Raw genomic sequence first — 15,043 nt, 5'->3', positions numbered from 1 at the left:
GTTTTATTATATTTTGCACTTTAATATCCAGTGACTTCAGACAATTAAAGTCCCTACCCTGGGCCCACAGAATGTGGTAGCTAGTAAGACATAAGCTGGTCCTAATTCCATTCTGTCAAGAACTAGCATCTCATTTAAAGTTAGATCATGGTATTGTTGAAAACACACTTTAAAGAGAGGTTTTTTGGGAGGTCTGATGTGGTAGACTTTCTGTCGCTAAGGGAAAAATAACACTTTTAAACACACCCAAAACAAACTTTTTATTGGGTGATGTTCCATTCCAAATGGATCTTTGTCATGTCAGTGAAAGGACAAAAGCATGCAACGACACAGCCCACACCAGCATACGCATATAAAGGGCATGCCATCATTCTGCTCAATAAAAACAGAAATGGCTGCATATTCAAAATGCAGACAGAAAATCTTTCCAAAAAGACCATAGCCACTGGAAACTTTTTTTTGTTGTTTGTTAATTAAATTTTCCTGGTTTATTTTTTTAACATAATTTGAGTGCATTCCTTTGTGTTTGTCATCAACGTGCACGAAGCATGGAGCGCTGATATCAGTTGTCATATCCACCTGCGGACGATAGGTGGCAGCATAACAGTACCGATTCCAGCTACGCCGATTCCAGAGGCAAGAATTCCTCCGCGGAGAATTTTTGGTTCCAGCAGCTTGTCCCTCTGGAGGATCGCCAGGAGATCTCCGGACAGTTCCAGCCCCCCCTTTTGACCCCCCAAACCCCAAATCCCTGCTATTTTTAATCTCAGAAGACAGATCTCTTTATTCAGTCTCTGTCTTCTTTATTCCTTATGACATTTCTAATGCCCAGCATCTGTGCTTGTGTCACCCAAGGAAAGAGAGAGAAAGGGAGAGGGAATGTAGACAGTCCACAGAGAAGAGGTCTGCTTTGTATTAATTTAATGAAAAATCTTTACCTATTTTCCCCAGGTAATCTCTGTTCTTTGTCCCATTTCTTCAGTATCTAGACCAAGTACTTGAGCCTTGACACTGTGATACCCTGACACTCAATCATAGGAAATTCCCGCCTGGCCGTGCAGACCTGTGATAATATATTTAATATTCCAAACACAAAATACAGATATATGCTAATATCATGTATGTTAGATATTTAATCTCCATACGTTTTTTTCTTCACTAAAAATCGACTACATACCTACTAATCTATAATACAAAAGGGATTTCACATATTTAATTTTAATGTCCCACATGTTTCAAATAGAATCCAGTTGGGGCTTTTTTTTATGCATCTGAGAGAGAAATTTTTTGCGTGAACGCAGTATGGATTATATGGAAAAATGTATGTCGTATTTGGAAACTGCAACCTTGTCAAACGGTGATCAGCACTGGAACAAGTACTTTTCCACTCTAGGCCTGAGTTTTTCCTTTGTTTTTTTTTTTTACTGGGGCAAAGCTATACTCTTAAGCCTCTCCTTTGTTCCCTGGCTTTTGTGAGCAGCCAGGGCGAGTAAAATGTATTTTCTCTCTCACAGGTTTTCAGTAACCCAGGTGTTTGAGGTCGGTCTGGCCTGAGTGGAGCTGGAGCTGGAGCTGGACGCCCCCCCCTCCACGCCCCCCAACCCGGCGGTCGTGGGCGAGGGGAGGCCAGGAACACTGGAAGCGTGTCACAGCGTGACGGGGGCCCGCCAGCGTCCCGCACGGCTTCTGTTCTCAGGCCCTGTTCCTCTTCCGCTGTCTGTCGTCACCTGTAGCTGCCGCCGCTCCAAATCCACATCTCACTGCTATTAACACAGCGCGTTACTCAAACGGCCTGTTTTAACTGCTCCATTAGCATTTATATTTGTTGTTTTACCTATTCCTTTATTTATTCATTTTTCTGTTTGTTATTCTCTTCCATTTCTTTCTCATTCTCGCTTTTTTCTTGTATTTTTGAGGGCGTGCTTTGAACATAAATGTGTGAAAACTGTTTTATGCATAACGTTTATTATTATAACAGAGGAGCTCTCTCTCTCTCTCTCGCTCTCTTTCCAGCTGGATGACTAGCGGTGGTACCGCTGGAGCCGGTCTGCTGAAAGAGGACACCTCAAATATACCGCCCTGGAGCACTAATAGCCGAACAGTGCCATCGCAGTTATGGCAGTCAGGTCCTCCACGAGCCATCCCAGAATGCACCCTGGCCCCCCCTCTCCCGCAACCCTGTCACAAAAGAAGCAGAGGGGCAAAGGGGGTGGGGGGATGTTATTTTATGAGTGTACGGAGAGGGGACAGAGGGGTTATAAAAGCTCTGCTTCCATTCAATGGAAAAGAGGGGGAAGAATGGTCTTGGGGGGGTTTTTTTTTTTTTGATGGTTGCGCCACAGGCCGTTCAAAAGAACTACTGAGCACATAACTGCTGTAAGACAATGCGCTGGGAGGAGGAGGGGAATGTTCTTTCTGCGTCCTTGCACGGAGGATGGAGGGAGGGAGAGAGAGAGAGAGAGAGGGAGGGAGGGAGAAAAGAGAAAAGAAAAAAGGCCAGCAAGAGTCCAAACCCCCTTCAATGCAAATACCCCCCCTCTCCCTCTCTCCTTCTCCCTCCTCCTCCTTTAAGGATGAAGATTATTTTCAGCTGCGTGAGACTGCAGGGATTTAGGTTAACCCCCACCTCCCAGGTCCCTCTGGCATTGACTGTGCAGGAGTCGGTTCAGCACTGGGGGGGGGGGGGGGTGTACTCCACTCCCACCCCCCCCCCCCCCCCAAAAAAACAAACAAAAACAAAAAATTTAATACCTACCTCATCACTTGTTCCTCCGGCTTGCCTAAATTGTTTCGGTTTGCCGTGATTGGGAGCAGGTGGGTTGTAGGTCAGTGGAGAGAGGCGGAGCCCCGGCGTCGACAGCAGTGCCGGCCGTGTTCAGGTCACACTTCTGATTGGCCGGATGTGACTCGCCACATGTCAATCAAAGAAGAAGAGCACAGGGGCACAGGTTAGGATGTGCAGGGTGGGGGTGGAGTGGGGGTGAGGGGGTTAGCTCAGCTCAGTGATGGGAAAAACACAGTCTGGCCTCTCTGGACAGAATAATAGGCCATCACTCAATTTTTATTTATTAATTAATTTATTTATTTATTTTTTTAAGTGTACTCTGAATAACATGAAGTACTTGCAGGTGGCTGTTCCTGCGCATGTTATTGCTGTAGAGGCGTACCGAGCAGCCTGTCCCCTGCTCTCTCTGTCTCTGTCTCTCTGGCCTGATTCACTACTAAAAAAAGAGGTGAATGTAGGTTCGGCTGGGTGGCGTTCAAGGTCGATTGCCTCAGTCTCAGGTCACGTCCCATTCATTCTAATCATCCTACAGAGTGGGGGGGGGGGGTGCCTGTGATAATTATTTCAGATTGTTTGCTTTCTTAACCAAACAGCCTCAGCTGGTGTCTCCACCCTGCGTACACACAGGCCATTCATGCCGGGCGGTTTGAAAATGGCTTTGAATAAAACGGTTATCCAATATTTTTTCTCTTTGAACTGTAGAGTGATTAAGTTCTAAATAAAAGTTAGACAGATGTGTAGCCCTTGAGCTATGAGTTCTGAGTTCTGGTCACAGATACACTGGGGTTTTTTTTTTTTTTTTTTTGTCTGGGTACATTTTGTGCAGGACCTCTAATGCACAGCCCTGTAGCTACATGTCAGAGAATCTGATTCTCCGACACCTCCTGGCTTCACCTTTCATAGATGAAGGTCAAAGGAGACTGGGTTTTCTCCATGTCCCCATCAGCCGCCCAGCCTTTGTCCGGGTTCTTGGGATGCCGGAGGTGTGCTCTCGGCCTGCGTTGGACGACACCAACATCCCAACAGCGCGAGACCTGATGGGAACCGCAAGCTCGCGCTGGAAGACTCGGGGAGCGCGAGCGGGAAGCGGCTCCCATCAGAGGCACCTGATCTTTTTAATAACACAGCTCAGCAGAGCAGCAATGCACCGGAGAAATTAAGCCTGCATCTGGGTGTCTCGTTTCACTGAACTGGATCTGACGCCCTGCGCACGGGCAGCCAGCAGTCAAGAAAGTAAACGTTCATTTTAAAAAAATTACTGAAAATTAGGTTACTGTCCTGGGAAGACCACGCTTTGCACAGGCCAGGGTGCTGAGAGTAAATATTAATGGATACCAAGTGACTTAAATTCCTATACTGTGTCTGTTCGATAAACCGTTCTTTAAAATTGATCTCACCTTCATCGTACCTTTTAGCCTTAGCATCGCTAAAAGTCGCGAATCTGCGGGGGTTCTCTCCCCTTCTCACACCAAAATGTCTTAGTAATATTTGGTTAAAGAGTAACCGGCCGTCTGAGGTCAGTTCAGTGTTAACAGCTCAGCAGCCCGCGCCGTAAGAGCCCCCTTGTCCTTGGTGAAAGGGTGAAACGCAGAATGAGGGGGGCAACAAAAGCGAGACACGACGGACTGTGCTTTTAAGAGACTCGGCAAGACTATATAACACGTTTTGGTTTTTTTTTTTTCATTCATTGTGTGCTGCTCAACTTGAAAAGGCAGTCACGGGCGGGCAGAGAGAGCGAGAGAGAGAGAGTAAGAGAGAGAGAGAGTGATTGGGGGACCGGCTACTCACTTATACGAATATATCCCGCTTCATTCAGTCAGAACACTGCCCTCTGTTTGGGCACGCGAGGTGACTCGGAGAAAAGTCAGGAAAGGAATTATTGTTGAAGTTCACTTCGCGGCACCGTAGGGCTGTTCTGTCTCACTTTGTTTTTTTGTTTTGTAGAATTTGTTTCACGTTTTTATACACATTTACACCGCGCGCTATTTTAAGTGACTGTTATTCTAATGTGTCCGCGCGTTTATTAATTTAATAGTTGTTGATTAACGGGATGCTCATCCCTGCAGTGAGCTCCAGGTCGGGACTTTGATGAGCGCTCTCCTAGCTTCTGCACTTAATCAAATACAACCCATCTGTTTTTTTCCACTGGAGTACGCTTTTTTTGCGAAATCTTTTTGGGCAGCTGGTCTGCCATTGACGCCGCGGAAATGGAAGCGTGTCGGGGGGACGGCGTGACCGCGCTCTGCCGAAAAAGTTTCCGCTGGATTGTGCTGGTTCTGTGGCTTACCTCCGGGGCTAGCGGGACCTGGGGAACCGGACTCTATAAGTACCAAACCGGAACGCAACTACACAAAGAGCCATCCGGAGGGTCAGGAGCTCTCTATCAAAGAAGGTACACATGTTTGAATTTAAACAATATACAGATATGTCGTGGTCAATTTGCATCGGTTTAGGTGATATTTGCAACGCTTCACAACCCATAGCTGCAGTTTCGGTACATTTAGGACATGTTTTAAGTTTAAAAAATCTGTTTTTGGTTTCGCGAGCTCCGTCCTGCTCACTGTGATCGGAGAATTTATGCAGAGATTGCTTTCCACACACTTGAATATTAAAGAGCGTTTCCCCCGTAGTGTTATGAAAACAGATCCTATCCGGGCGACAAGCGGCACTGCTAATTGCGTTTATCATTACTCTGGGTAAATAAATATCGAGTTAGAGTTACTGATTCGGATAATAAACGAATTTGACACGGAGACGCACGCTCTCCGCGTCCGCTATAGGTCGCAAGGTGACTATGAGCCCGTTGCCTGAAAGTATTGTCAACGAGACTAAGCGCGAGGCCAGATGACAGGCCACACACACACACAATGTGAGAGCGAACTTGCCGCCGCAACATGAGAAGGGCAATTAGGAAACATTTTGATCTTGATGACGTTTTACACGGTATTGTTGTATTTTCATTATTTAGCTACTTCAGACCTGGATGTGTATTTGAAATGTCGTGGTTAATGCGATTTGTTTTATTTTTTTATTATTCTTAGTATTAAAAAAAAAAACTTTATATCTTTAAATGCAGACAAAGTTCGTACTTTCTTGCAAGCATTTATTTCATTTGTTTGGCAGAATGCCGTCGCTCTGTTCTAGTCTGTATAGCGCTGTTTGTCTCCCTCTCTACCCTGCCGTGCGATTCCAACTCCATCTACCTGATGTAATTGTCCTTTTGACACTGCATTTCCTTTTCCTGTTCGTGCCGTGGACCGGCTGCTCTTGGCCGCGCTGCGCGCCCAGTTTTCCCCATTGTGTCCGAACGAGGCCATCGCTCTTTCAAGACAGCGGAGCGGCACGCGCTTGGTCTGCGGTCTCCTCGCCGTCTGTGGCTTCTCCAGCTGTCACGGAGCGGCGCTCGCATCCGGAGGAGCCCTTCTTCCTTTAAGAGGGTGCATCACCCCCCATCCTCTGGCGCTGCTCCTCCACCTCCATAAATCCAAACGCTCAAACACAGCCTACCTGCAGACCCAAATACATTACGGGCTATCCTTCTGGAAGGCACGAATGACAGGAGTGCTGGGTATTTTCCACTTTGAGATTTGTGAGATGTTATGCATGCAACACCAGGGCTTATTTTAACAGAATGGGCGCACGCTTTTTTTTTTTTTGAGAAGGTTGGTTGACACGGTGTCCCGTTTCTAGCCGCCGGTGCCCTTCCCATGGGCCTTTGCGGCATTGCAGCCGGGGTGAATGTTGATAGGGGCTGTTTTGAGAACTTGACCCCAGACTAAACAGAGGTGGAGAACACTGGCAGTCCCCTCCACTGCCCTCTGGATGGAAGGAGAATCAGAGAGAGAGCCAGGCTGAGCGGATGACGCGATTCGGTATCACGACCGCTAACGCAAATATTTAGGCTCGGAATTGGGACGGGGCTTCCGACGTGTGGGGGCGCGCTCGTCGGTTTGGCCGCTCGCGGAGGTCTGCAGGTGGCCTCGGCTGCGCGCTCTCCTCCTCCTCCTCCTCCTCCACCGCCACTGTCGTTCCTTCTGACATGGTTCTGCCCGACATGTTTACTAAACACTGGCAGCTGGGACGACCGCATTCGGACCTGTTTGCAAGAAAGCAGGAAGCGAATTCTGGCGTGTGTTTGCACTTGCGGTGGGGGTGGGGGGGATGGGGTGGCATGTGAGGTGGCCCAGATTGGTGTTGCTGTGTGGTCAGTTGCTTTCGAGGACAGGTGCAGGTGTTCACTGTTCCTCTACAGACCGGGGGCATAAGAAAGAGCAGTTGCACTTAGGAGACCTTTTGATATACACATATCTGCTTCAGTTCCGTGGGCTCGCTGGACAGCCGGTAATGTTTTCGCAGCGCGTACGGTCAAGCAGGTGAGCTTCGCGAACAGATGTATAAACACGCGGTCACGGAGTGGAACGCAGCTGTCGAAGAGCAGTAACTTTTATTGAAGTATGGAGGCGGGTTACTCACCCAGCTTTAGTTACTACTGCTACAAGAAAGTGATGGAACAGAACGAATATTTTACAAAGGAAAATATTAAGCCTTAATTCAACTATGATAGAGCACTTAGCTCAGTCAGAGGGAACGTGGTCCCCAATGCACTCATTTAAACTCTGTTACTGTTTATTCAATACTGAGAATTGTGCTGTGGTAGATAAAAATAGATGTTAATCGCTACATATAACTTGGCGTGATTCTACTTCATAGTTATTTGTATATGTCTGTTTGCATCTAATCAGTGCCATATTGAACATTCCTTGACCACTTTGTTTTGACAAAGCGGAGAAGATTCCCTTTGCACGGCCTGAGTTTCTGCAGTCAGTTAGAGAGACGGTAAAAATGGGGGGAAATTGGCCCGTTGACTGATTGATTGATTGATTGATTGAGTTACACGGCGCCAGTTTCGCTGACCTGGCGTGCGCGAGCGCCTGTCGTGCCCTTGCCCCTGTTAGCGAGGCGCGGGGCAGTTCAGCTCAGGCCTAATGAGGGCAATTTGAGCGGAGAGGCGCTGGGGGTTAAGACAGCAGCTATTTCCTGTGCCCCCCCAACCCCCCCACCCCCCCCCCCCCCCCCCAGACTCGCTCCATTACAGTTGGTATGGGGAGGCCGGGGCTGAGCTGTGGGACTCAGAGACCTGGGGGTGATTAACCTTTGACCTCCACCCCTTGTTAACGGAACCCATCGCCCCCCCCTCACCCCCCCTCCATCGTCTGCCCTCTCACCTCTCCCCTCACCTGCAGAACCAGGCGAGCAACATTTTCTTCACACCCAAATATTCATTAAAAAATAGAATTCAAAACACCATTTTGTCATATATTATTGTTATTCAACATATAAGACATGAGCTTTTATAATATTGTAAAACTGTAATAATAATAATAAGAAGAAATAAATAAAGAAAAATCTAGATGTAGATGGTTTCAAATAGATACTAATGATTATAGCAGTAATTGAGATAATTCACAGACCACCATGGTATGATTGCTTAACGGGTGGTTTCATGCGCTTATCTTGTGAATTGACTAATTATAATGTAGAATAGTGTAGGTAAATTACAAGGTATGATGATTATGCATTGTTAACTCGTGTTCCTCTTATGCATGCAGGCACACACGCACACGCACAGACACTCACACACAGACACTCGCACACACACACACACACACACACACACACACAGACGCACACGCACAGACACTCACACACAGACACTCGCACACACACACACACACACACACACACACAAGCTCTTGTTTGTTCCTTCGCGCGCTGCTGGGAGACGGTTATCTGGGGGGCCGTTGTTAAAAATGTGTTAAAAGCACTTCCAGAGCTCTTCAGCGCCTGCATCGGGCTTCTGATGATGCGTAAGGTATTTCCCGTGCATTCTCAATGAACCTGAGCGGCACCCTTTTTTTTCTTTCCGTCCTTTAAGGAGCCCCTCTGGGGCGGGGTCTGTGTAAGAGCCCCAGTCCCCTTTAACACCGCCCCTGACTCTTCCTTTGAACGTGACTGAAAGGCCCAGGCCACAATAGACCGTCCCTAATTCCCCCCGTTATTCTTCCGTTGACCCCGAAACCTCTTCCCAGTCAGGCTCCCGCCAAAGCGTTGCTGCTCTGCCGACGGACGACATCCTCCACTCCGGTTCCCTCTTTATTCATCGCTCGCTTTTCCCTCTCTTCCTCTCTCTTTCTCCCCCCCCTCTCTCTCTCAATCTACCTCTCCCTCCCTGCTAGTTATCACTTTAATTTTCTTTAATAAGAAGTGTGAAGTAAAGTATAATAATGTACTTGACGGGGACTTGATGCACACAGCTAATTAGCCGAAGAGCAGAGTTAGCCGTAAGCTAACTCCATCTGATATTGATTGCGTCTGTATTGCTTCAGATCTCTCACTGAACTATGAACATTAATTTCATTTCTTGAAGTGCTCTCCAGTACCCACCCCTCTGATTGGCAGCTCTCGCGTCTCTCTGTTTCCTGTTCTCTTGCCCCCATTGCCCCCATCCCCTCCCCGCCCCCCCCCCCCCACCCCCCAATTTTGTTTGCGTCACATGGCATTGTTCTTTTATAAAGTCGCCCACGACTCTCTCTCTCTCTCTCTCTCTCTCTCTCTCTCTCTCTCTCTCTCTCTCTCTCTCTCTCTCTCTCTCTCTCTCTCTCTCTCTCTCTCTCTCTCTCTCTCTCTCTCTCTCTCTCTCTCTCTCTCTCTCTCTCTCTCTCTCTTCTCTGCCCAGAGTCCCAGGAACCCACAGCGTGTGCACATGTGGCTGCTCCCTTTTTCGTCCCGTGGATAAAAATTTGGGCTAGCTGCCTCGTGTGACCCGCCCCCCTCGCCCCCCCCCCTGCCCCCCCCCCCCCACTCTGTGACAGTAGGGTCTCCCTGTTCTCCTCTGGCCCTTTGCCACATCTGTCTTTTGTCATTTGTTCCCCCTGAAAGCATCAAACATTTTTCCCACACTCAGAAATCTGCAGGAATTCTTTGATTTTTATCTTCTCTGCATTAAATGTTTTATTATTTATTTATTATTATTAATTTTTTTTTTTTTAAAAAGAGGTCCCACGCCCTGTTGGGTTATGACAGGGGGGTGGGGTGGGGGGGGGGGGGTGGTTGTTAGACGGTGTCCTGGAGGCAGACAGTTATTGAAAGGCGAACTGGGTCAAACTGGGAGCTCAGAGGAGCCGGGGGGGTGGAGCGAAGGGGGGGGGGGGGGGGGTGTGGGGGCGCACACCTGTCTGTCTGGATGTTATTCGGTTGTCCTGCTGCACCCTGTCCCGTTATGCAGGGGGGGGCGTTTGCTTGGCCTGCTCAGCACAATGCTTCTGCTACATCGCGGCAAACATTTCTGCAGTGGAGAGCCAGCGAAACGCCGTCTATGCGTTCAGGTGAAAGCCCGGCTGCGTTCGGTTTGAAAGTGAGAAGTTTCCTAGCCGCCTCGGGCGTAACCAGGCTGTAATCTGGGTAAAGGCCCGAGGGGCCTGGCCTGCCTAATCCGTTTATCTCCATTAATCACTCAGCCCCGAGTTTCGCCCCCGTACCGGACGCCCGGATTCCGGCTTCTGCGCGCTGGGAATAACGGGAAGCATCTGCGCGGAGATCGCGGAGCGTCGGAACCCAGCGCGGCCTCGTGGGCGTGCGGGGGGGGGGGGGGGGGGGGGGGGGGGGCAGCGCGCTCGAAGGCTCGCCGCTGACAGTTTCACGACGTCTGAGCGCCGCTAATCGCCGTGTCGCACGCTATAGTCCCCTCCCCCCCCCCCATTTTACCGTCTTGCCCCCGGTTTTTTTTTCTGAGGCTAAACTTGTGATCTGGCCACCCCCCCTGACCCCGTCCCCCTGACCCCCCTCCGGTTTAGAAGCGCTGCCTCTGGGACCGCTTGGTCCAGCGTTTAAACGCGCGGTGATTTAGTTAGCGGCGGCAGCGGCGGCGGCAGCGGCGGGACTGTTTGTGGAGTCATGTGATGCTTCCAGAGGGGCAGCGGTGATGTCATCACTGCAGGTTTTCACACCTCGTCCTGCGAAGGAGGACGCCGGAGAGGGTGTGGACACCGCGACAGTGATTTAGGGAGATAGCTGCGCACCTGTTTCCCTCCGCATACCCATACCATACACACACACACACACACACATATACACACACGAGCGCACACACACACACACACACACACACACACACACACACACATACATACACACACACACACACACACACACACACACACACGTACACATACATACACACACACCTCACACACACACACACATATGCACACACACACACACACACACGAGCGCACACACACACATAGACACACACACACACAAATACACACACACACACGAGCGCACGCACACACACAAATACACACACAAGCGCACGCACACACACACACACACAAATACACACACACACACATACACACACACGAGCGCACACACACACACAGACACACACACACATATATGCACACACAAACACACACACACACACACAAGATCTGTTCCTGCAGAATTTTCCCACAGCGTTTCTCTGTAGTTTGATAGGGTGTCCCCATCACAGTGGCCTGTTTGCTTAGCGTGACCCTGTCTGCAGTGGGCAGTTTTAGGAGAGGAATGCGGTCATTCCCACACTGGCCTGTAGGAGGCAGACATCTTTGTGGAGCTGGAACCTAAAGACGCCAGAACCTGCGCCAGGTCCCGTTTGGAGTAATCGCACGCGGATTTCTCTCCTCTCGTTTTATGTGACAGGAGAAGAAAAAAAATCAGTTTAGATTCCAGAAACCAGTAGAGAGAGAGAGGGAGAGAAAAAACGAAACAGAACAAGCCCTCCAGCCCCTTTGGACCTGTGAAAGTGCTGACTGGACCGCTGGTCCCTGGGTGCTCTTACCCGGGCCTGAGGTTCTGCAGATCTTTATCTCCAGGCTGTGGAGGCCAGGGCAGGGAGGAGGGGGGTGGGGGTGGGGGGGGGGCTGCTGTTTCCTCCCCACTGCAGCAGCTCTCGCCTGGCCTACTGCCCAGCCAAGACTGCGCTCGCTCCAGCCCTGTGTGAATTACCCCTGTGTGAGTTACCCCTGTTAGAATTACCCCTGTGTGAGTTACCCCTGTATTAATTACCCCTGTTAGAATTACCCCTGTGTGAGTTACCCCTGTCTGAATTACCCCTGTGTGAGTTACCCCTGTCTGAATTACCCCTCTCGCGGTCCTCCTGCCCTGGGGCAGTTTCCTGGCCCCAGCAGAGGCGGGTAGTGGCGGCCTGTTTCGTGAGCGGTTGGTGCCGGGCCATTGTGTGGTGGGGGTTCTCTCTCTCCCCCTGTCCCGTGCCAGGCTGGGAGGAGGGGATGGAGGCGGGGGGTGTTTGGGGGAAATGCCTGCCCACGGAGAGACAGCCCAGGGGGGCATCTCCTCCTCAGCAGGGGCCCGTGTCTCCGTTGGCCCCTTTGTGTTTGTGATTACCCCTGGATGTCCGCACGCTGGGACCCCGTGATGACTCCCCGGGCTGGGAGGGGGGGTGAGGGGGGGGGGGGGGGGGGCGCACCGGGAGCAGGACGGAGCGCAGCCCCTGAGCATGCTGGGGAGGAAATGAGGGGATGTGTGGGTATTGTCTAGGCGGGGATTTGTTTTACACGCGAGGGTCACGGTGGAAGGATATTCACCCGGATGAGTGGGGCGGTAGAACAGCAGCGGCCGGTGAGGGAGAGGGGTAAACCGCCCCCCGCGTTGCCCCCCCCCCCCCCCCCCCCCCCCTCCCGTGGAAAACGTGGAGGCCCGGTCGGTTCGTAACCGAAGCTCACTGCTGCTCGGAAATCGCTCACATTTTTCCGGTCGGTTTTGTCGACCGCACGTCGCTGCTCCTGTTCCTCACGCCCCGTCCCACACATGCTGGAGTCGTTACCCGGGCAACGGCTTCTGAGCGCAGGGTGTGCCAGGTGTAAAGCTGAGAGCCCTGTACCTGTCTGACCTGCTGCACATACACACACACACTCATGCATGTACACTCTTACACTCACACGCACATGCACGCATGCACATACGCACGCACACACAAACACTCTCACACACACACACACACACTCTCTCTCTCTCTTTCACACACACGTGCACACACACACACACACGTGCACACACACACACACACTCTCACACACACACACTCTCTCTCTCTCTTTCACACATACGCACACATACACACACATATGCACGTACACACACACACACTCTCACACACACACACATGCACGCACACACACACTCTCACTCTCACACACACACACACACACACACACTCTCTCTTTCACACACACGTGCACACACACACACACACACACTCTCTCTCACACACACACCCACACACACACACACACACACTCTCTCTCTCTCTTTCACACACACGTGCACACACACACACACACACTCTCACTCTCACACACACACACACACACACACACACACTCTCTCTCTCTCTCTCTCTCTCTTTCACACACACACACACACACACACAGTCTCTCTCACTCTCTCTCTCTCTCACACACACACACGCTCTCTCTCTGGCTCCAGAGAGCTCGGGCTGCAGTAATTGTTTTCCGTGTTGCGCTCTGTCGACACGGCGGTCCCTGCGTTGCCTGGGCCCTGCGAGGCTAATCGCTTCATGGCTTCACTTCATTATTAATAAAAGACTGCAAACATGTGTTTGGCCTAATTGCTTCCCCATGTCCCCCCCCCCCCCCCGCCCCCGCCCCATACATTACAGCCCTTAACCAGCCACTCCGTGTTTCCTTGATTTATTTCGGCTGACTTGAGGCATGAAGCACGGGCGAATAACGTGTCCCGGGGTGGCTGATGTGGACCGGCTCCGTTTCTGCGGGGATGTGAGGGGATGTGCTAATAGATGTGGTCCGTGCTGATAGATGTGGTCTGTGCTAATAGATGTGGTCTGTGCTGATAGATGTGGTCTGTGCTCATAGGTGTGGTCTGTGCTAATAGGTGTGGTCTGTGCTGATAGATGTGGTCTGTGCTGATAAATGGGGTCTGTGCTAATAGATGTGGTCTGTGCTGATAGATGTTGTCTGTGCTGCTTTTCCTCGACGTGCCTTTCGCTCGGTCGTCTAAAGTTTCCCGAGACGCCTTCCCGCTGATCAGCTGTGTCGTTGGGGCTGCTTTTGTTGTGCAAACAAAGTGCCCTGGTTCTCGTGTGAGAGCTCCAGCCGCTTTCATGTGCTCGTTAAAGTGTACATTGGGACAAGTTACATGACGGAATCGCTATATAATAGTTTCTTTGAGGTTTTTTTTTGTTTGGTTTTTTTTTTTTGTTGTTGCACGAAATACATCCCACATTTTTAAAAAAAGCCATGCTGTGGCCTTCTCTTAATGGGACCCAGATACGCCTTCTCTGGAGCGGGAGTCTGTGTGGCCTGGCGTCGGTTCAAGACGTGGGGAGGGAGGAGGGGGGTGGGGGCGGGGGTGTGTGGGGGGGAGGACTGGCTGAGAGGGGCGCCTGGAAGTGGCGGATTCAGCGATTTTTGGGAGCGCCTCCACACATCGCTGGCCTCCCTCTGCAGACTCACGACCTCAGGTTCAGTCCGGTGGTTCAGTCTGGTGGTTCAGTCCGGTGGTTCAGTCTGGTGGTTCAGTCCGGTGGTTCAGTCCAGTGGTTCAGTCCAGTGGTTCAGTCCAGTGGTTCAGTCTGGTGGTTCAGTCTGGAGGTTCAGTCCGGTGGTTCAGTCTGGAGGTTCAGTCTGGAGGTTCAGTCCAGTGGTTCAGTCTGGAGGTTCAGTCCGGTGGTTCAGTCTGGACGTTCAGTCCGGTGGTTCAGTCCGGTGGTTCAGTCTGGAGGTTCAGTCCGGTGGTTCAGTCTGGAGGTTCAGTCTGGAGGTTCAGTCCAGTGGTTCAGTCCGGTGGTTCGGTCCAGTGGTTCAGTCTGGAGGTTCAGTCCAGTGGTTCAGTCTGGAGGTTCAGTCCGGTGGTTCAGTCCGGTGGTTCAGTCCAGTGGTTCAGTCTGGTGGTTCAGTCCGGTGGTTCAGTCCGGTGGTTCAGTCTGGTGGTTCAGTCTGGAGGTTCAGTCCAGTGGTTCAGTCCGGTGGTTCGGTCCCCGCTCCTCTCCTGTAGCCTGAAGCAGGCCTGGAGACGTCCTGGGAAAAGGGGGGCTTTAGTGGGGGGAGCGGCTGGCCCAGCACGGGCCCTTTCGTTTTATTTTTAAAAAAGAGGAGGTTAGGCCCGCCTCCGAGCGGGAGAAACGCACCCCAGGGGGGGACCCCCGAAGCTTTG

General features: G+C 50.9%; 1 protein-coding gene across 1 annotated transcript in view; it reads left to right on the top strand.

The window, feature by feature from the left end:
- The first annotated feature begins 4,330 nt into the window (after nucleotides 1-4,330).
- Nucleotides 4,331-15,043, top strand: part of emid1 (EMI domain containing 1) — a 63,916-nt gene continuing 53,203 nt past the window's right edge. The window contains exon 1 of the mRNA XM_035380278.1: nucleotides 4,331-5,177. Coding sequence (XP_035236169.1) covers nucleotides 4,993-5,177 — 185 coding nt within the window. The 5' untranslated portion in view covers nucleotides 4,331-4,992. The remainder of the gene's footprint in view (nucleotides 5,178-15,043) is intronic.

This window comes from Anguilla anguilla, chromosome 10 (genome assembly GCF_013347855.1).
Source record: "Anguilla anguilla isolate fAngAng1 chromosome 10, fAngAng1.pri, whole genome shotgun sequence".
NCBI lineage: Eukaryota > Metazoa > Chordata > Actinopteri > Anguilliformes > Anguillidae > Anguilla > Anguilla anguilla.
This window is presented reverse-complemented; position numbering and strand designations above follow the sequence as displayed.